The sequence below is a fragment of the Lepisosteus oculatus genome, chromosome 14, assembly GCF_040954835.1.
Source record: "Lepisosteus oculatus isolate fLepOcu1 chromosome 14, fLepOcu1.hap2, whole genome shotgun sequence".
In the NCBI taxonomy this organism is placed as follows: Eukaryota; Metazoa; Chordata; class Actinopteri; order Semionotiformes; family Lepisosteidae; genus Lepisosteus; species Lepisosteus oculatus.
The window spans coordinates 14725645-14747325 of record NC_090709.1 but is presented as its reverse complement, the minus strand read 5'-3'; the positions used below and the strand labels follow the sequence as shown (position 1 = coordinate 14747325).

General features: G+C 47.6%; 1 protein-coding gene, 1 long non-coding RNA gene and 3 other non-coding genes across 5 annotated transcripts; 2 read left to right on the top strand and 3 right to left on the bottom strand.

Annotated features, from left to right (window-relative positions):
• Positions 1 to 409: 409 nt before the first annotated feature.
• Positions 410 to 481, top strand: trnah-gug (transfer RNA histidin (anticodon GUG)). The gene has a single exon. It is a non-coding gene; the product is annotated as a tRNA-His (tRNA).
• Positions 482 to 1237: 756 nt separating this feature from the next.
• Positions 1238 to 1310, bottom strand: trnaf-gaa (transfer RNA phenylalanine (anticodon GAA)). The gene has a single exon. It is a non-coding gene; the product is annotated as a tRNA-Phe (tRNA).
• Positions 1311 to 9063: 7753 nt separating this feature from the next.
• Positions 9064 to 9644, bottom strand: LOC138242948 (uncharacterized). The gene is made up of 3 exons (XR_011191828.1): positions 9573 to 9644; positions 9223 to 9405; positions 9064 to 9143 (listed from the first exon to the last, which is right to left on the bottom strand). It is a non-coding gene; the product is annotated as an uncharacterized lncRNA (long non-coding RNA).
• An 85-nt stretch (positions 9645 to 9729) lies between these two features.
• On the bottom strand, positions 9730 to 10384 carry LOC138242852 (zona pellucida sperm-binding protein 3-like). The gene is made up of 3 exons (XM_069198431.1): positions 10216 to 10384; positions 10021 to 10138; positions 9730 to 9822 (listed from the first exon to the last, which is right to left on the bottom strand). Exons 1-3 carry the CDS (start codon positions 10338 to 10340, stop codon positions 9772 to 9774), a joined length of 294 nt encoding a protein of 97 aa, XP_069054532.1. The 5' UTR covers positions 10341 to 10384; the 3' UTR covers positions 9730 to 9771.
• Positions 10385 to 20998: 10614 nt separating this feature from the next.
• Positions 20999 to 21071, top strand: trnaf-gaa (transfer RNA phenylalanine (anticodon GAA)). Its single transcript has one exon. It is a non-coding gene; the product is annotated as a tRNA-Phe (tRNA).
• Positions 21072 to 21681: the final 610 nt, after the last annotated feature.

Sequence of the window (21681 nt, the reverse complement as noted above, 5' to 3'; positions counted from 1 at the left end):
CATCACAGAAAAACAAAACTACTCACTCTTTAATCTCGTCTAATCCAAGACGCACCAAATATCACAGTCTTCTTTTAACACGCGTGCTGTGATTCCTCTATGTAGCAGAAATGACAACCGAGGAGCCGAGAGATTATTTCAGCATTTCGCGTCTGAATGGAAAACACAAACGACCAACTTGGAATGACTTGCTTTTGACGCTTTTCAAAGCGTTCTTTGTGCACGACGACTGCGCCACCAAGCAAACTACATAAATATGAGAAAACACGCAAGAGAGTTGTCACTCAGAGTGTCGAAGGGTCAATGTATACTGGGGCTGAGTTGAAATGCAACGTCAGGACTTTTCCGAATTATGTCACACGAAGAGAGCACAGCCCTTTCCGCCCTGCCGCGTGTGTCTCGGTAACTCGCTGTGATCGTATAGTGGTCAGTACTTTGCGTTGTGACCGCAACAACCCCGGTTCGAATCCGGGTCACGGCAGAATAGGGGCGTCTGCTTTTACTACTCGCACGAATGAAGGCAAAAAAAAGCCAATCGATGTGAACGAACGGCGCTTTACAGAGGAGTACTGCCTGACTGGATCGTTGATGAACGACAGAGGCCACTCCGACCTCTTCTCGGTTTTCTTCAATGACTTACTAAGGATCTTCTTCACATTCGCCCATGCAGGGGAAGCCAGTTACACCAAAGCAAACGCAGGAAAGTGTATTTCAAGCAGAGACCAGGAGGGACTTGTTTACACCGAGAGTGGTCGGAGAATGGAACAATGCGCCCAGCCCTGTTGCTGGAGCCGATTCTTGATGAGCTCTTGGGCTCACTAAGAGGCCCCCGCTGGATGCTAATCTTTCTGTTGTTCTTGCAGGTCCTGCGCTGCTTTTGAGCCGACAGAGCTCGTCCTGGTCTGTCGGCACAGCTCAATTGCAAATGATCGGCTCCGCGTACAGAAGGAACGTGCGTTTGGTACAAGAGTGCACGAAGGCACCGGAAATACATTGGGAACAAATGACCGGTTGCTCAAGACCTCTGTGAAGTACAGGAGCGTGCAAAACGAGGCTGTTTCCGCCCGGTCTCGAACCAGGGACCTTTTGCGTGTTAGGCGATCGTGATAGCTGCTACACTACGGAAACCTGCAGGGACCGCTGCTGGTGTCTCGCTTGCGTTTCGGGCTGAGAAATGGACGCGTCACTTTAGGCAGGGGGCGCTGGAGAGAGGAACAAAGGGGGCGATGAAACAAAATGCCGAAACCCGGGATCGAACCAGGGACCTTTAGATCTTCAGTCTAACGCTCTCCCAACTGAGCTATTTCGGCGGTGTGCAAAGCCCACAGCCACCTGCTCCAGCCTTCCTGTGTTGTGGCATGAGCGCACCAAGAGTAGCGGGAGAGTGTTGCAGGAACGTCACTCAGAAGGAAAGCCACTCAGCTGCGCCCTCTGAGCTCTGTCCAGCGCATCTTCCTCGCATGGACTCCTGCCTGCGACGGGCAGGAAACAATTAGCAAGAACAGAACGGCACCCCATGGGTGTCTCATGACCGCACCTTAGGTTGTGACACGTGCAGGTGTGAGGGGTTGCCGGGCTACTTTGGAGCAGAACTTGGGCGGAGGGGGGACGGGAAAGCAGACAAAGAGGTGACACCTCAAGGTCTGCACGATCACAGCTCTCTGCCGCCCCAGGCTTCCGCTCGATAAGCTACTGGACACACCCGCCCCTCCTCACACAGACCGTGGAAAAGCCCCCGAGTGGGAGGGCTCTCTCTTCCTCCCAGGAGCTCTTGGACATGACGCACAGACAGAGCGCGGGGAGCCGCCGCCTGCAAACACGGCTCCAGGCAGGACTCCACTCCGCAGGAGCCGCAGAGCAGAGGAGATGGGGGCAGCTTAGATCCAGTGCAGAGACCTGATCTGTTGTTGCTGTGTACGCTGTCCTTTCTGTTCTCGGGGTAGGACATCAGGAAGCACATTGAAGCGCTGCGACATGCACTGTACAGATCCCGCCACTACTGGGCCCGATTTCCCCGGATCGAAACCGGGCGGAAACAGGCCCATTTCGTTTGTTGCCACGCACACTGTTTGGGGATTCGCCTAGTGCTGTGATCGAACAGACCCACTCACCTCTTAGTGTGGCGGGATCTGCACAGTGGATGTCGCAGCGCATCCTGCTTTCACTTCAATGCATGTCCTGATGTACCCTGGTCTCCCGCGTGACAGGTGGGGATATTTGCCACTATACTAACGAGGAAGACATCGCTCTCTGCTTAGTGTGTAAAACACTTACTTGCAGCATTGTGGGTGCTGTGGTTTAAATGCTATTGGTTTGTGAACAGAATACCCCTATCCAAGTACATTGTGCCACATTAAATAAACACACGAGAAAAAGAGATTCAGAACGCAAAGCTGTGTCAGTGTTCTGTGTAAAAAATCGGTTTGAACATCATGGGAGCTGTTTTTAATAAGCTGCTGAGAAAAGAATATTTTAATCTTCCTGCTGTCAGTAGTATTGTGAATATAGTTGACTCTTACCCGAATGAAAACAGAACGTAAAGGAAGGGTTTCAGAATTCAGACAAAGCTTTATTCCCGTGCTTACAGTCTGAGTAATTGGAGACTGCGCTATTCTGTTGCCTATGGTCATATACGGGTTTTTCGCATGAAGCCATATTGAACAGTATTTCTCGCGTTGTGAACTTGTGCACACAGCGGTCCCCCGGGTTCCAGTTAGTGCGTAATTACGCATCGATGAAAAACCGGAGGTTTTAAAAAAAGATAATTAGCTCACTGATACTTTGATGTAGAGGCTGTGGAAATATCCACATGTCGTGGTCTTTTAAATGCATTTGGTTTGAAGGCGTTCTGTGCTTCCGTTGCGAAGATATGGACAAAAGAATATTCGTGCTTGGTCAAACAAATGTCATATAAACGAAAAAGTAAAGGCTGAGAAAGCATTCACAATGTATTTTATACACAAAGCAAGTATTCTCGCGATTCTAAGAGGTTTCGTGTAAACGCTACAGGCGTGCCAAAATCGTTTTCGAACTTCAAGCTAACTTTTCCCCGGTCTGGTACCATAGGTCACGTAGCTTAAAATCCCAGTCATGTTTTTTTTCCTATCTTGTGGTACATAACGTACCATTTCGGACTATCACAAAGGGCTTGATTTCGTTAAATGCATGTATTAATTTCCTTTCTGGAAAACTTGAAATTCACACAGCTTGCGAGAAATGAAATTCAATTCTTGATTATCAGTGCAGAAGAAATATTGCCAGCTGTCAAAAAAATATATTTTTTTAACCGGAAAGTTGTGAGGTGAGACAGGGACCCACCATTCCGTCTGTGTGGCTCGTTTGGTTGTTAACTGAAAGGTTGGTGGTTCGAGTCCACCCAGGGACGGGTTTCTTTTGCGATGTAAATATTGTCTTCACAAAGGTCGATTGGATTTCTAAGCGAAACCTTAACCATTTTAATATTTGCAGGAAATGCGAGTGCTTAACACGTGTCTGAATCACCGGGAAATGTCCGATTACTGTATGCCCAACATCGCAACTCCCCAGGAAACCAAATTCACCCAAGAAAAAGTCGAGTCGTCATTTATACCCCCGTTGCATCCTCTGCTGAAATATTTTAAAAATATAATGCAGATTTGTTTAAGAACTTGCAAGCTTTGTTACATTAGCACCGTGCATTTGGACTTCGATATTTTGACACATTTACCTTAATTTTAAACATACTGTTCAATCTATTGTAATTTTGTTGTACTATTTAAATATGTTAGCTGAGGATGCAAAGGGGTGAAAGGGGAAGGTCAGAGGTGTAGTAACACCAAGGTTAGGATTGGTGGAGGTGATAAGGATGTTGATGGTTTTTCTCTGTAGAGAATTTTGAGTTTTTTATCCTTCTCTGAAGTGAGAAACTGGAAGAGTTGGGAGTTGAGGGATCTGATGAGGTTAGTTATGAAAGGAAGTTGATGTGGAGCTGTTAGCCGTAAAAACTCCTTAATGTCTTTGATGTTGTCATCAGCGATAAACTGCATTCAGCAAAGATAAAAAGAAAATTATCTTTGCTTACTGCCCTGTCTTTCTCACACCTGAAGAAGGCTCCACAGCCGAAACATTGTGATTCTTTTCTTCTCTTTTCAGCAGGAATAGTCCTTTACTTGTTCCTTTGCAGCCTACGCATGCTGACGCAGCTACCCACCCGATAGCTAACATTCCCATAATCACAACTATGAATGTCCACTTTGGGTATTTTTTCCATGATTATTTATTATTATTATTTATTCTGTCATTGAAGCATATTTTATGTCATACTGAAGTGTCCTAATCACTTTTTTAATTTAGAAAGTAAGAAAATGATAAATCACTAGGAATTGCATTTAGCCCGTTCTGATCTAGATTTTCTATATACTTTAACATGCCATGTTCACAATGTCACAACTCATAAATGAAACAGTGAAGTGTTGTAATTACAAATGTACATAGTGTCGGAACATTGAGATGTTTTGGTAATGAGGAAGGAGGGACATGCAATGTTCACAGGGTCAAATTTATAAAACGCTACAGTAAAATTTCTTGTATTTCGGGATTATGAGAGCCTGTTACATTGTGTCTCACACCTCAGTGTCAGAATTTTGAGACATTTTTATAACCAGAGGTAGGTTCATAGCAATAAGCAGAAAATGCGATCATCCTTTGCTCATCCTCGGTTAACCATATAGTCTCATATGCCATGTTCTTAATGTCCCATTTAAAACTGCTATATTAAAATTAAGACTTTTTTATGATCAGAAGGCAAGGTTGTGGTAAATATGCATAAAGTGCAAGTGAACTTATGTTTTGCCTTTGTCTTGTTATTGTGAGTTTTGAAAATTGGTTTTCGATTTTCTGAAATGCGTTTCACACAAAAATGCAATTTGGATAGTCACTACTTATATATTCCCCTTAACTGAGGATATGTACAGTAATCCATCCCGATTAGTACTTTTAAAAATTACTGTAGAGAGAGCCATCAGAAAGGGAATGAAAACTTGCATTAATCAAAATCAAGCTGCATGTAATCATCCATAGTGATACATTTTGTAAGACAAGACAGGAAAAAAGACACTGGTGGGATTTGAACGCAGAATCTCCTGTTTAATAGGAAAACACTTTAACCAAATCAGCCAAGATGCTGTCAGAGTATTAACATCATGTCTGCGTCAGTGATTACAGCTGACTATCGCTGGAGGACAGTTCACTGTGAACAAGTCAGCCTGCATAATGAGGGGGAAGAGAGTGACCTCTGTGATGCACTATAGAGTTACATTAACCTTCTATCCAACTGTTCTATGCTGCATTCTACCCTAGTGGTAAATATTGGTTTCCGTGCATGTAATATTCCTTTTTTTGTCAAATTTTATCAAGCACAAATTTTGCTGTTGAAAATAAGCCTTGTGGTTTTCAATGTTGTGATCCTTTTACCCCAGTGTCACCAAAATTGATACATTGTGCTTTGGCAATTCTTCAGGCTATATTGTTTAGAGGAGCTCAGTTGAATAAGTTTATATTAAGTATTTCTTTTCCCTTTAATCCTTTAAAACATATTACATTTTCAAAACATTGTATCTTTCTTCCTACTATTTGTAGCGGCAATGCTTATTAATAAGACAGAATTAAGTGTTGCTGTGCTTTCCCAAATGAGGCCCCATCTCTCTCTTCAAGCTATTCAGGCAGGCTGATTTAAAGATGTTTTCTTTTGATAGGGGACAGCTCCCAAATGGGGATGCATTTAGCTAAGCCTAGCTATCATGATCAGTGGGCATCCATTGGCGCCTATCTGTCTAGGGAGTGCCAGATGGACATCTGGACTGCATTCCTAAGTGTCAGGAGTAAGTGACTCATATCTCACCTTGATCAACCAATCAGGGACTGGTAGGGCCGAGTAACCCACGTGGCTCTCTGATGCCCATGAAACTTTCATCCAATGAACGAGCTGAAGTTCCTCCAGGTAAAAACAGGCAACACAGAGCTCCAAGACTATTCTAAAGGGAATTCAAAGGAGAATTCCAGGAGTGTGAGACAATTCCAGGGCGGGACGGCCCAGGAGCAGAAAGGCTGCCAAGGGCAGGACATTCTCGCAGCGCGCCTCCTGACCATCCTGAGACTCAGCCCGGACAACCACGGAACGGCCAGTGTGTCCGAGTGCCAGAACTTTCCTTTGTTCTAAGAGTCTAGAGCAGAGGTTGCCAGAGAGTAACCAGAGGATCCACCCGAGCAGGCCTCGTGAACAGGTCAGAACTGTGGACAGCTGAATCACTATTCAGAACTAGCTCTTCATCAGGAACGAACCGGTCCACTTCCTGACTTGCTGGGACTCACAGTCATCTTTTCTCCTGTGTGCAAACTTTGCTAGTTAAAGCCAACACTAACTAGCTGGTCAGTGAGCATCAGCAGCGCACGGTCACAAGCCACACAGCACAGCCTGGCACCGAGCCAGAGAGCGCGGATTGGACAGCAACAGCCTGCAACTGTTTCTTTGTGCCCGCAGGAGATCTGAATCCCCAGAGACTGGATGAGTATTCAACTTCAATGCATTACAGCTCGAGAAATCAATTGTTATCCCAAACAGTTGATATCAATTTAATTCCTAAGAGTTATGTACTTGTTTTGAGTATCTAATGTAGAAGTTGTAACCAAGTTCAATTACAAAATGGTCTAAATGAATGATATACTGAACGTATGTCCTCTTGATATATGTAACTCTTGGTAACTGATTGAATATATACCCTTTGTATTCTGATAACCCTCTCGATAAGATCTGTTAGGTTCATATGCATATTCCATATATTAAGAAATGTATCCTCATGTATTAGTACCTGTGTGTGTGCATTGTTTGAGTTATATCGCATGGTTGGATTCTAAAGCCATTAAAAGAATCATTTTGTGATTTACTGCTACAATTAATAATTGTCCCAGTAAATGCCCAAACCCTACAGAACTGGTGCCTTCAGAGAGCACACTACATAGTGATGACATCTTTCTGTATGATCAGGACAGGAGCTGCAGGTCCACTGTGTTGTGGCTGCAGTACAATTTTAGCTTATTATTATAATACTTTTTAACAGCGACAGATTCTTAAGATCACAAGGTGTTTACGATATTATTTCAGTATTAAGCTGTTACTACATTCGGACCTGTCCCATAGGATTCAGTGTTCCATTAGTTTGGCACTAAACTGCTTAGTCTATTGCAGGAATTGTACTTAGTCCTGTCCTGTAGTGTCATCTAGAGAGCAGCAGCTGTTTCCTTGGGCTCATTGCAATTGGGAACATTGTGATTATTGAGCAGGGGACTAAAGTCAACAGACGAGCGCGTTGCAAATCGGTAGTAATCTGGCGTACAGAGCTGCATGCTAATCTCTGGATCATCTCCAGTTAATGCGATGCTGTTCTTACCTTGCAATTGACCCAGTCTGACTACTGGCACCAACCCTGTTATTACAAAGAAACTTCTTGTGTACCTACCGTGATACATAAGTTTGGTGGAGAGGTTTGGCAGCCCATATTCAGTCAAAGATGTGTGTGCAGATCACTGTGATATATAGGCATCAACAAACTGACAAATACAATATTAAATGTTTAACTGATAAAGCCCAAATGAACCAAACCTGTATAAATTAGTGGTGGAAAGGAATCTTTATATATAGCAAAAGGTCTCTGATCCTTTGGTAAGAACGATGGGTATATAACCCATTGTCCTCAATATTAGAAATGAATCCTTGAGCATTGCCGTTGTACCAACGATCCTCAAAAGTGCTGCCATTACCACTGTTCCATAAAATCCTAACATTACCTGTCTTGCATAAATTGTAGAACATGCCATCACATTTCAGTTGCTTCTCAGTAGCAGTTTGATCTATTATCACCCTACTCCCCACATCATAACCTTCGCTCTTCTAATTCTAGTCTCCTAACTGTCCCCCAAGCCTGTCTACACTGTATGTGTGACAGGGCTTTCTGCTGTTATGCCCCCAAGCTCTGGAACTCTCTCCCCAAGGATACCAGAGTCACCTTCCCTAAACTCCTTCAAATTCAGACTCAACACCTTCTTCTGTAGAAGAGCCTTTACTGAACTGGTTCTATTCTTTACCCCTCTGCTTCTACTTTTCTCCTCAATCTATTGGAATTGTTTTATCCTGTGTATTCTAATTGTAATTTTGTCAAGTGCTTTGAGAAGCCACCTTCGGAACCATTATATAAAATAGTTTATTCTAAATCCTTGAAACTTTAATAGGGCACTGCAGTAGGGCTAAAAATTGACAGCCTTAGTGGGCCATCATGATTTGTGCAAATTATAGGTAGTCACAAAGGAAGACTAGGATTCACTTGAAATCCATGACACGGGACACTGAAACAGTGGAGAGGCTTTGTGTAGTAAGCGTTCAGTCTCAATCTACACCACCTGTGCTGCTGGTAGAGGTAGTTGTGAACACCTGTCTTCCGGATCAAGTACTGGGATCTCCAGTCTCAATCCTAATACTTATGACTGTCCACTACCACTGCTGTGAAACCAACACCCATAACATAAGACCTCCGAGATTCTAACTGTACCATTATTCACACACCAGTATTGTTCCTCTGCTAATGAAGGAAGGCCTACTTTACACCAAGCCCCTGTTGACAATTCCTTCCTTGTGTTTATTTTAGTCAGTTTGTGCAGCCTAGAATAGGACATCAGATCTCACTCTTACTGGGCACTACAGTAGCAACTCACTCCATAAGCACTACCCCTCTCGGAAACGGGAGGATTTCCAGTATATTGAACACCTCTGTCTCTCCCACAGTAAAAAAAAAAAAAAAGTCACAATGACCTGTCCAAGGAATAGTGCGGCCATCTTCCCCCAGTACAATGCTTTATAACTCCAGCCATTTTCAGTCCTCATTGGCAGCAATACAGGAAGCATTCTTGAAAGTGGAACCACCACAAATACAGTACTTTAATTTATTAATGGGTCTCACTTCCCTTGAATTCCTCCACCCCATTCAAACCTGTAAACCATAAAGAAACAAGGGCAGGCAGAAGGGTCTTTCACAGCTTTATTGAAATGTTGCCATTACAAGGCAACTGGAGGCAGGAGAGTCACAAGGGCCAGGCTGGAGCCTTCATTCAGGCACCTGGGGAGGAAGAAGGAGAACAATCCAGCTGAACTGCAGGACACCCACCCCTACAGGAGCTCCTCCTGCCAGACCCTACCTGTCCACTGGCCAACATCTCCAAAGTCCTCTGCTCCCTCCACATCCTCACTGGTGCTCTCAGCATCTTCACTGGAGATCTGAGGGTCTCCCTCCTCATCCTCAGTCCAGTCAGCTCCCACATCCAGAGGAGCTTCTACTGGTGCCACAGCCACCCGACTGCTGGTCACCAGGCTCCTGGTACCTGTGGACAAGTAACACCCAGGAGTGAGGGATCTGCTATACCCAGAGACCCACAGTCTACTCATCTACACAGTCCCTTTGTCCAGCACGGGATCATTCCTCAGTTGTCCAAGCATGGTTGTCTCCTGGGCAGAGATGCATCCACAAGGGATAGAGAACCAGACCCACCTTCATTCCGGCTGCCAGCACACCTGGACTCACAGCAGGCACAGACCTAATGGTCACCATACAGCTCCTCCCACCTGGAGGAGAGGAGGACAGGTGAGGCCTCCACCTGGCATGTCCCAGAGCACCCTCAGCAGGCTCCTTGCAGAAGTACCTCTTCACCTCCCTGTTGTAGGTGCAGGACTTGGTCCCTGGTGTTGCTTTAGCAGGAGCCACAGCCATGACAGTGCATGTACAGCTCAGTCACTTCATGCTGCAAGAGGGAATGTCACAGCATTAAGGGATCAAGGCCAATAGAGGGACAGAGAAGGACCTTCTGCCATCAGTGAAGGCAAGCTGGCAGCTCTAGGCACTACAGCTGCCACAGTCTGGTTCACATCTAGATCATGGATGGAAAAGCAGACAATGGATCAGTAGAGCAAGAAGGCTGAGCAGCCTTTGAGAGCAGTACCTTCCTGGACAGCTTCTTCTGGAAGAGGAAGGCATCAATTGTGAAGCAGAGCACATCCTTCTGCTTGGAGGGGACAAACCTGGACAGGCAGCCATCTGCCTTGCTGTCCACCATGCACCTGGGGACAAGGACAAGGATGAACCCCTGCAGGCTCTCGGGGCTCCTGCCCACCTCTCCTTCCAGAAGGGGCCGTACCCCAAGTTATCGATCACAGGGAAACGGGGCTGCGAGTGCTGGTCCGGTTTCTCGGTTACGTAACACGAGTGGATGTACAGCCTCTGCTCCGCTGTGGCAAAGTAGGCAGTGGCCTGGAAGTACATGGGCTGACCCAGGAAGTACTCATCCTTAGGAGAGAGCCGGACCCAGTGGGCTGGAGAGAGAGAGGCAGCATTAGACCTGCACACAGCACCCCCTGCTGGCAGGAGGAGCCACTCGCTCAAGGAGCTTACAGTTGGTGGTGAGCAGGACAAAGCTGTGCTTGTTTTTCAGGTCCTTGAAGAAGGTCCTTCTCCTGGCCCACGTGGGGACATAGCCAACTTTGTAGGAGTAGTGGAACCTGCAGGACAGAGGAGATGAGGGTCTTCTGGACACTTTCCCAGCAGCTTCTCAGCAGCAGCAGAGCCCTGCCTACCTGTTGTAGGAGCACTTGACCGGCACAGAGAAGGGAATGAAGTGATGCACAGGCGCACTGGAGGAGGGCGGGGCATAGCGGAGAGTGTTGGAGTACACCAGGCAGCCCTGGACAACCTGCGAGGTCACAGAGGAAGGGGTATTCCCAGGAAAGGCACTAGCCCTACAGTTCACATCAATACATTGCCTGTAGATGAAGACCCACTTACCGATCGCTCGGTACCGCACTCGTGAAGCCCGTAGATGAAGTAGAAGTAATGGCGTGTGGTTCGGCTGACGCTGCAGTTGCCCATGGTCACCTCCGATGGCCGACAGCTGAAGCCGAACAGGAGCCGACTGACCCTCACGTACATCCTGCTGGAGTCGCACCACACAGCCACTGCTCGGGTGCCCCCGATGGCCGGGCGAGCCGGCTGCCGCCCTCGCTGGGGAGGAAACAGGACGCTCTTGATGTAGGCGGGTAAGGGGCGGCTGCCGGGTTCATCTTCTCCTTGTCGAAGTAGGGCGAGTACGCGTCTCTGGACACGGGAAGGCGGCGAAAGTCGGGAGCCAAGGACTGCGAGTCGTTCTCGCTTGCAGACAGGTCTTCGGAGGGCGCATCTGCCAGGTTCAAGTCCTCCAACTGGGCTGCATCTTCAGGAGCCGGGAGGTCGGCCTGGAGCGCCAATTCCCGAGAGTCCCAGCCAGCCGGCCCAGCGGAGACCAGTGCAGGGAGCCCGGCCCCTGCGCACAGGCACAGCATAAAGAGAAACGAGCGCATCGCCAAATTAACGTCCCGCTTAATTGCTACAGGAGTAAAATAAGTAAACCACAAAACCGTGTTGAAGCAAGAAAGCATAAAGTGTGAACGCGGTGACTAGGTTTTTATACTGGCAGGACTTGCTACCAAACACCTGGTCACAATACCGCTCAATCAACACAATCAATTACACACACAGAGACCCGGATTGTTCTCAGCGTCTAATTAGAACCTGCTTCCAGTCTGAGGCGGGACTCCGTGAAGCCTCCTGAACACTTTCCCGTGTGTATCTGACCTCAGCGGAGGAGTTCCACGCAATTTCGACAGAATTAAATCACCCACACGTGTAAAATTTGCTCAGATTAATTTATTGTTCAATTAGTTTCTAATTTCCGAGGAAAGTGTGTTAAACTCGCTGTCAGACAGAGTACGGAACATGCGACACGTCCGTCCACACTTTCTTTTATCGAGGGGGCTGTTCTATCAACACGTACCGCAATGAAAATAATTTTACTATTTTTCATGTGTAATTGCATGTCATATTAAAATGTGTAATACAAGCATTTCTTTGTTTTCCAGTAAAGAAATACTGATCAGCTTTTGACATGATCTGATAATAATTTGTCTGATTTTCCAGAGATTGCTTTTGCTTCGCAGCACTGAGAACCTATGGAAGCCCGTTTCCGCCAGGGAGTAAAAAAAACGCACTATGGTATCTCAGAATTGTGACTTAGAATCATAGAATTGCGACCTAAAAACTCAGAATTTTGACTTTATCTCTCACATTTGCGACTTCGAAATAGCCCATATTTCATTGTCTGTCCTTTTGTTATTGTAACGGATTCGGGTTCTAGGGCTTGTGCCCTCACCGCTCCCACCCTACTTCGTGCCTCAAACCCCGTATTGGCTCAAACCCAGGTCTTGCTGGCTAGAACCCGAATCCGTTGCAATAACAAAAGGACAGACAATGAAATATGGGCTATTTCGAAGTTGCAAATGTGAGATATAAAGTCGGAGTTGTGAGTTATTAAGTCGCAAATCTGAGTTACTTAGCCGGAATTCTGCGATACCATAGCGCGTTTTTTTAACTCCCTGGCGGAAACGGGCTTTCATACATTTCAATTAGTCTGATCAGTGCAGGACAAGTTAATGTAGAATCATTACTATGTTTGTCTCTTGTTTGTATATAAATGAATGTCTTTGACAACTTAATGTTAGTTTTTAATTTAGTTTTACGATGTAGGTCATGCGTTAACATATGCACGAGCATACGAAATGTCTCACTCCTGATTCAGCTCATGCTCCATAGGAGAGAAGAGATTCCTCCTGCTTTTCGTACAATCATATCAGAACAGAAGCCCGTGTCGCCCAGCTCTGATTCAAGAGCGACTCGCATCTTCAGCCCTTTTTTTATTCGTGATCCTAATTTTCTTTAGTTATGATCAATATTGAACTTTTTCTAAATAAAACGACAATAATCAAACATGCAGGCAGACTTTTAAAAAGTATTAGGAGCTGACAGGGTTCCCCTTTGGAATAGTTGTCAGAAAATGTGAGAAAAGGAAAGGTACGTAAGCTCTCACACACAGCATTGGAGATTGGCATCTGATTGAAAAAAAAAACTACCTGTCTCCCCAGCATTTAACGGTGCTGTTGTTTTGATTTTACATATTGTTAGCATTTTATGAATTGTTAAAAGATTGATACACAAATCGCTAAATAAGAAAACGTAAAAACCCTAGCTGTAAGCAATTGGCCATTCATATTCCTGAATTTTAAATCCCTGTGTTTTTCTGTATCCGAATGCCTGGTGCAGCTAATTTGAAAGCAGAGTCTACCATTTACTGTATTGCAGAAGCGTATTGTTGCCACCAAGGAAAAAAAAATCCTGAGTTTACAGGAGTAAAGGAGGAAACATGCAAACACCGTTTAGAAAAAACACACACGTCTCAGGCCTTAACCATGACAAGAATGGAATTTGAACCTAGATGAGCAGAGCACAATGGATTAGCAATCCAAAAACTCCTGACTCCTGTTTAATTTTCTTTTCGCTTGCTCGATTTGTAGTACGCTCCTCAATCCTTACAACCGATAAACAAAACGGCTTCATGTGCCACAGCATTCTGCTGCAGGTACGGGTTGCACCGTGTATTAGGCGAACCCGAATTAAATATTTCAAATATGTGAAGAATTTCATGAAAAAGATCACAGCCAATGTCAGCAAATCGGAGCCTGTAGGCAGCTTCAACAGAACAAAACGATCTGAAGCCGCAATTCTTTCATAGAGTGTATTGTGACACTCTAACCACACTGTTGCTATTACTGCTACTTCTGCTGCCGTTGGTTAAAACTCTACTCAGCGGGCAAGTAAAGGTGTACAAGGAATAGACTACTTTGAGCCGTCCAAATTCCATTATGTGAATTTAAGCTTTTTTTAATTAATAATAGCATTAGTAATACAATGCGTGCTCAGAAATGTTACTTATTAGCTTATGAAGCAACAGTGTTTCGACAATTTGCGGTCTTCAAAAAGTAAACGCTGAAGTTTTTATACTTCCTTGTGAGCAGATCACCTTTGATTTAGAAAAGGAAAACTTACTCCCCTGTTGCTTTCATTGCAATATCTGAATCGAGACCCAAGCGCTAAGAAAGCTGAATAACGCAAAAGACATATTCCCGATTTTAATTTAGATACACATTTTCTAATGCAGCTTTCATTACAAGACAGTCTATTTCTCGAAAGCGTGTTATGTAAAAAAGAGAAAAACGAAAATATATGCGACCCACTATGCCTTCCTCCAAATCTTTTTCTAGATCTCTTCGTCATACCTTCTCTTCCTCCCTGGGCCACTTGCCCGCTTCTCTCACTAAACCAGCATTCCGTCTCTTTACAGCTATCTGTTCCAAGACCAGGCTTTCTAACCACCTTCTATTCCTTTACAGATGTCGTCGACATAATATCATCCCTAAAGGATTTCGCCTTAAATTTAATACCTTTTCTTTTGACTCTGATACCACCCAGAGTAACACTCAGAGACTTCTAAAACAATTTTCTAGGAAACTAATGCTCTCTACCATTTTCTCCCTCAAAAAACAGATTATCCTTTCCGACAACAACATCAAAGAGGCTAAGGAATTTCTACGGCTGACAGCTCCACATCATCTTCCCTTCATAACTAACCTCATTAGATCTCTCAACTCTAAACTCTACCAGTTTCTCACTACAGAGAAGGACAAAAAACTCAGTCATCTTCTACAGAAGAAAACCATCAACACCCCGAACACCCTCACCAACCCTAACCTTGTTGTCACCATACCTTCTGACCTTTCCCTTTCACAGGATGAGCGATCCCTCCTCAGCAAAGGGCTCAGTTTTGTACCAGTTCCCAGGAAACTGGACATCCCCCAGACCAATGTCGACCTTAACCGCTTTTACCGCAGGATCCGTCTCAGAGCACATTTTGCCGACAATTTCTCTTCACAGGCAGCTGATAATAACCCGGTTATTGATGTCATTAACAACATTAATCCCAAACAGAGCTGTTGGACTCCCTCCTCTGGCCGTTTTCCACCAGTTGATTATTTCATCAACCAATGCACTAATCAAGCTCCCAAGGCACTCCGTATACCCAGTAAACATAGGTCTAACCTCACGCAAGGAGAAAATCAGGCGCTCCAGTCTATCCGCAACAGGGATGATATTGTCACCAAACCAGCGGACAAAGGAGGTGCTGTTGTGGTGTGGCGTAAGGATCTATATATCTTTGAAGCCTCTAGACAACTAACTGACACTTCTGCCTACCTCCCTCTCCAACAGGACCCTACCACTGACTACCAAAAGGAAGTGGTATCCACCATTTCCCTTTTTATCAGCAGTAACGAGCTCCCCCAGGAGGCGAACCGGCTCATCATGGAACATCCACAGGTATCTCAATTTTACCTCCTCCCCAAAATCCACAAACCGGACACCCCTGGACGTCCCATCGTATCAGCATGTAACTGTCCAACTACTTACATCTCAGCCTTTCTCGACAGCCTCATGAAACCGCTGGTTGATCTTCCCTCATACATCAAAGACACCAACCACGCGCTCCAACTTTTTAATGATTTCCAATTTCAGGGTACCGAATGCTACATTTTTACCATGGACATCACATCTCTGTACACCGCCATTCCCCATAATGACGGCCTTACAGCCCTCAAGCACACGCTGGACAAACGCACAGTGCTTGATCCACCCACCCACACCCTGGTACGCCGTGCAGAATTGGTCCTCACACTGAACGCATTCTCTTTCAATAATCTTTTTTACCAACATGTCAGTGGAGTTGCCATGGGCACCAGAATGGGACCCAGCTATGCCAACATTTTTGTCAGCTGGGTAGAAGAACGCTTCTTCGCATCCTACACTGGCTATGTCCCTGACCTCTACAAGCGATATATTGATGACTGCGTCGGTGCCGCCACATGCGCCAACGATCAGCTTGAGTTCTTCCTGCACCATTTCACCAACTTCCACCCGTCCCTCAAATATACGGTTAACATATCTTCCACCACTCTTCCGTTTCTAGACATCCACTTGTCTATCAACTACCCCCGACTGTCCACTTCAGTTTATTACAAACCCACGGATTCACACAGCTACCTCCTGTACAGCTAATTTTACCCCAACCACACTAAAAACTCTCTTCCTTTTTCACAATTCCTTAGGTTACGACGATTATGCAGCGACGACATCGACTTAGAGAACCAAGCCCTCGAAATGTACTCATTTTTCATCAACAGAGGATACCCCAGCAGTGTGATTGACAAGGCCCTTGCCCGAGCCAAAAACACCCCCCGGACCATCAACCCGATCAGGAACTCCCGCCGTAAAAACTGCATTCCTTTGGTGCTTCCTTACCACCCTAACACACTTCCTATCCCCAGGACCATTAACCAGAACTTTTCCATCGTACAGGATGATCCCTCCATTGGGGCCCTCTTTTCTGACCGCCCTATCATCTCATATCGCCGACCACCTAATCTGCGTAACCTCCTTGTTCACAGCTCCCTTGACCGCCCTCAACAACCATCCACACCAGGCACTTTCCCTTGCAACAGAGCTCGCTGTATCACCTGCAAGTACACAGCCACCACCACACTCATTCAAGGCCCCTCAGGACAATTTCCGGATCACCCAGACAGCATCTTGTACCTCCAGCAACCTTATTTACTGTATCTCTTGCAGTAAATGCCCATCCATCTACATTGGAGAAACAGGAAGGAGACTCGAAGACCGCTTCAGAGAACACGTCAGGGCTGTGAAGATTAAAGATCTCTCCAAGCCCATTGTTTCTCATTTCACCTCTGACGGCCACAACCACTCTAATCTCTCTGTATGTGTTCTCAAAGACAGTTTTCAGAAACTCATACATCAGAAAGACCACCGAAACTAAAATTATTCTGCAGCTAGGATCACACATTCTCCCTTCCCTTAACGACAGACTACTGTTCTTTTAAATTTTCTCCATTCATTGGAAGTTTCATTTCACACCTCTCTGCACCCAATCTGACTTCAAACCTCTTGATTGGCCTCTCTTTCTGTCCCCTGCTCCCGCCTCTCACTCCTCCTCTCTCCCAGCCTTTGTTCTCCCTCTACTTTACCTTTGCCTACTGCCCTGTCTCTCTCACACCTGAAGAAGGCTCCACGGCCGAAACGTTGTGTTCTCTTTCTTCTTTTTTTCAGCATGGAATAAACCTATTACTTGACACTGATTTATGCAGAGAGTAGCGGGGGTGGGATGTCAGGGCCATACGACACTTCTTTACGTAGAGAGTGGCAGGCGTGCAATGTCAGGGCCTGACAACACTGCTTAACGCAGAGAGTGGAGGGGTGGGTCTCAGGGCCATATGACAGTGCTTAACGCAGTGAGTGGCGAGGCTGGGATGTCAGGGCTATACGACAGTGCTTTACGCAGAGTGGAGGGGGCGGGATGTCAGGGCCTGACAACACTGCTTAACGCAGAGAGTGGAGGGGTGGGTGTCAGGGCCATATGACAGTGCTTTAGGCAGAAGGTGGCGGGGGTAGGATGTCAGGGCCTGACAACACTGCTTTATGCAGAGAGTGGTGGGGGTGGGATATCAGGGCTTGACGACACTGCTTTATGCAGAGAGTGGCGGGGGTGGGATGTCAGGGCCTGACAACACCGCTTAATGCAGAGAGTGGAGGGGTGAGTGTCATGGCCATAAGACACTGCTTTATGCAGATAGTGGAGGGGTGATTGTCAGAGCCATAAGACACTTCTTTAAGCACAGAGTGGCAGGGGTGGGATGTCAGGGCCTGACGATACTGCTATACGCAGAGAGTGGAAGGGGTTGGATGTCAGGGCCATACGACAGTGCTTTACGCAGAGAGTGGCAGGGTTGGGATGTCAGGGCCTGACGATACTGCTTATCGTAGAGAGTGGCAGGGGGTTAGATGTTAGGGCCATATGACACTTCTTTACGCAGACAGTGGCGAGTGTGGGATGTCAGGGAATGACGATACTGCTTTACGCAGAGAGTGGCGGGGGTGGGATGTCAGGGCATGAAGACACTGCTTTACTTAGAGAATGGAGGTGTGGGTGTCAGGGCCATACGACAGGGGTTAACGCACAGAGTGGGAGGGGTGGGATGTCAGGGCCTGATGAGACTGCTTTATGCAGAGAGTGGAGGGGTGGGTGTCAGGGCCTGACAGCACTGCTTTATGCAGAGTGTGCAGGGGTGGGTGTCAGGGCTATACGACAGGGGTTAACGCTGAGAGTGGCGGGGGTGGGAAGTCAGGGCCTGACGATACTGCTTTACGCAGAGAGTGGCAGGGGTGGGATGTCAGGGCCATACAACAATTCTTTACGCAGAGAGTGGCGGGGTTGGGATGTCAGAGCCTGACAGCACTGCTTAACGCAGAGAGTTTAGGGGGTGGGTGTCAGGGCCATACGACACTGCTTTATGCAGAGAGTGCAGGGGTGGGTGTCAGGGCCATACGACAGGGGTTAACGCAAAGAGTGGAGGGGTGTGATGTCAGGGCCATACGACAGTGCTTTACACAGAGAGTGGCGGGGATGGGATGTCAGGGCCTCACGAGACTGCATTATGCAGAGAGTGGAGGGGTTGGTATCAGGTCCATATGACACTTCTTTACACAGAGAGTGGAGGGGGTGGGATGTCAGGGCCATACGACAGTGCTTAATGCAGTGAGCAACGAGGCTGGGATGTCAGGGCCTGACCATACTGCTTTACGCAGAGAGTGACGGGGGTGGGATGTCAGGGCCATACGAAAGTGCTTAACGCAGATAGTGGAGGGTGTGGGATGTCAGGGCTTAACAACACTGCTTTATGCAGAGAGTGGAGGGGTGGGTGTCAGGGCCATACGACAGTGCTTAACGCAGTGAGCGGCGAGGCTGGGATGTCAGGGCCATACGACAGTGCTTTACGCAGATAGTGGAGGGTGTGGGATGTCAGGGCCTGACAACACTGCTTAACGTTGAGAGTGGAGGGGTGAGTGTCAGGGCCATATGACAGTGCTTTAGGCAGAGAGTGGCGTGGGTGGGATGTCAGGGCCTGACCATACTGCTTTACGCAGAGAGTGGCGGGGGTTGGATGTCAGGGCCTGACGAGACTGCTTAATGCAGACAGTGGAGGGGTGGGTGTCGGGGCTATACGACACTTATTTATTCAGAGAGTGGCAGGGTTGGGATGTCAGAGCCTGACAGCACTGCTTAACACAGAGTGTGGAGGGGTGGGTATCAGGGCAATACGACACTTCTTTTCGCAGAGAGTGGCAGGGGTGGGATGTCAGGGCCTGACGATACTGCTTTACGCATATAGTGGCGGGGGTGGTATGTCAGGGCATGAAGACACTGCTTCATGCAGAGAGTGGAAGGGTGGGTGTCAGGGCCATACGACACTTCTTTACGCAGAGAGTGACAGGGCCATACGACAGTGCTTTATGCAGAAAGTGGTGGGGGTGGATTTTCAGGGCCAGATGAGACTGCTTTATGCAGAGTGCGGAGGGGTGGGTGTCAGGGCCATACGACACTTCTTTACGTAGAGAGTGGGGGGGGTGGGATGTTAGGGCCTGACGATATTGCTTTACGCAGATAGTGGCAGGGGTGTGATGTCAGGGCCATACGACACTGCTTTACACAGTGAGTGGCGGGGTTGGGATGTCAGGGCCATATGACACTGTTTTACACAGAGATTGGAGGGGTGGGTTTCAGGGCTATACGACAGTGCTTTACGCAGGGAGTGGCAGGGGTGGGATGTCAGGGCCTGACGATACTGCTTTACGCAGAGAGTGGTGGGGTTGTGATGTCAGGGCCATATGACACTGTTTTACACAGAGAGTGGAGGGGTGGGTGTCAGGGCCATACGACACTTCTTTACGCAGAGAGTTGCGGGATTGGGATGTCAGGGCCTGAAGATACTACTTTACGCAGTTAGTGGTAGGGGTGGGATATCAGGGCCATACGGCACTTCTTTATGTAGAGAGTGGCGGGGGTGGGATGTCGGGGCTTGATGACACTGCTTTATTCAATGAGTGGAGGGGTGGGTGTCAGGGCTATACGACAGTGCTTTCCGTAGAGAGTGGTGGGGGTGTGATGTCAGGGCCATACGACACTGCTTTACACAGTGAGTGGCGGGGTTGGGATGTCAGGGATGACAACCGAGGAGCTGAGAGATCATTTCAGCATTTCGCGACCAACTCGGAATGACTTGCCTTTGACGCTTTTCAAAGCGTTCTTTGTGCACGACGACTGCGCCGCCTAGCAGATACAAATGGGTTGTACAACTTTGAACTAGCAAATGGAAGAGGGCTAAGCCCCCTCTCTTTTAGCCCAGGTTAGATCTGTCTCCCAGAATCACCAGGGCGCACACACACACACACACACACACACACACACCGTGCCGTTGAAGTGCTCTGCTTCATTTCTAAGGGCAACTCAACATTCACTCCTACCCCGAGTGCAGAAAAGACAGCATCCACAGCAACAACAGCTCAGGTCTCTGCACAGGAGCTAAGCTGCCCCCATCTCCTCTGCTCTGCGGCTCCTGCGGAGTGGAGTCCTGCCTGGAGCCGCGTTTGCAGGCGGCGGCTCCCCGCGGCCTGTCTGTGCATCGTGTCCAAGAGCTCCTGGGAGGAAGAGAGAGCCCTCCCACTCGGGGGCTTTTCCACGGTCTGTGTGAGGAGGGGCGGGTGTGTCCAGTAGCTTATCGAGCGGAAGCCTGGGGCGGCGGAGAGCTGTGATCGTGCAGACCTTGAGGTGTCACCTCTTTGTCTGCTTTCCCGCCCCCCCTCCGCCCAAGCTCTGCTCCAAAGTAGCCCGGCAACCCCTCACACCTGCACGTGTCACAACCTAAGGTGTGGTCATGAAACACCCATGGGGTGTCGTTCTGTTCTTGCTAATTGTTTCCTGCCCGTCGCAGGCAGGAGTCCATGCGAGGAAGATGCGCTGGACAGAGCTCAGAGGGCGCACCTGGGTGGCTTTCCTTCAGAGTGACGTTCCTGCAACACTCTCCCGCTACTCTTGGTGCGCTCATGTCGCAACACACGAAGGCTGGAGCAGGTGGCCGTGGGCTTTGCGCACCGCCGAAATAGCTCATTTGGGAGAGCGTTAGACTGAAGATCTAAAGGTCCCTGGTTTGATCCCGGGTTTTGGCATTTTGTTTCATCGCGCCCTTTGTTCCTCTCTCCAGCGCACCCTGCCTAAAGTGACGCGTCCCTTTCTCAGCCCGAAACGCAAGCAAGACACCAGCAGCGGTCCTTGTAGGTTTCCGTAGTGTAGTGGCTATTATGTTTGCCTACCACGCGAAAAGTCCCCGGTTCGAGACCGGGTGGAAGCAGCCTCGTTTTGCACGCTCCTGTACTTCACAGAGGTCTTGAACGACCGGTCATTTGTTCCCAATGTATTTCCGGTGCCTTCGTGCACTCTTGTACCAAACGCACGTTCCTTCTGTACGTGGAGCCGATCATTTGCAATTGGGCTGTGCCGACAGACCAGGACGAGCTCTGTCGGCTCAAAAGCAGCGCAGGACCTGCAAGAACAACAGAAAGATTAGCATCCAGCAGGGGCCTCTTAGTGAGCCCAAGATCTCATCAAGAATCAGCTCCAGCAACAGGGCTGGGCGCATTGTTCCATTCTCCGACCACTCTCGGTGTAAACAAGTCCCTCCTGGTCTCTGCTTGAAATGCACTTTCCTGCGTTTGCTTTGGTGTAACTGGCTTCCCCTGCATGGGCGAATGTGAAGAAGATCCTTAGTAAGTCATTGAA

Excerpts from the sequence above, each read along its gene's own strand:
- LOC138242852 (XM_069198431.1), bottom strand. The coding sequence starts at position 10,340 with ATGTACTTCCAGGCCACTGCCTACTTTGCCACAGCGGAGCAGAGGCTG. Across the intron at positions 10,139-10,215 it reads CCTGTGATCGATAACTTGGG|GTGCATGGTGGACAGCAAGG; the intron begins GTACGGCCCCTT and ends CCTTGTCCCCAG. Across the intron at positions 9,823-10,020 it reads AGAAGAAGCTGTCCAGGAAG|CATGAAGTGACTGAGCTGTA; the intron begins GTACTGCTCTCA and ends TCCCTCTTGCAG.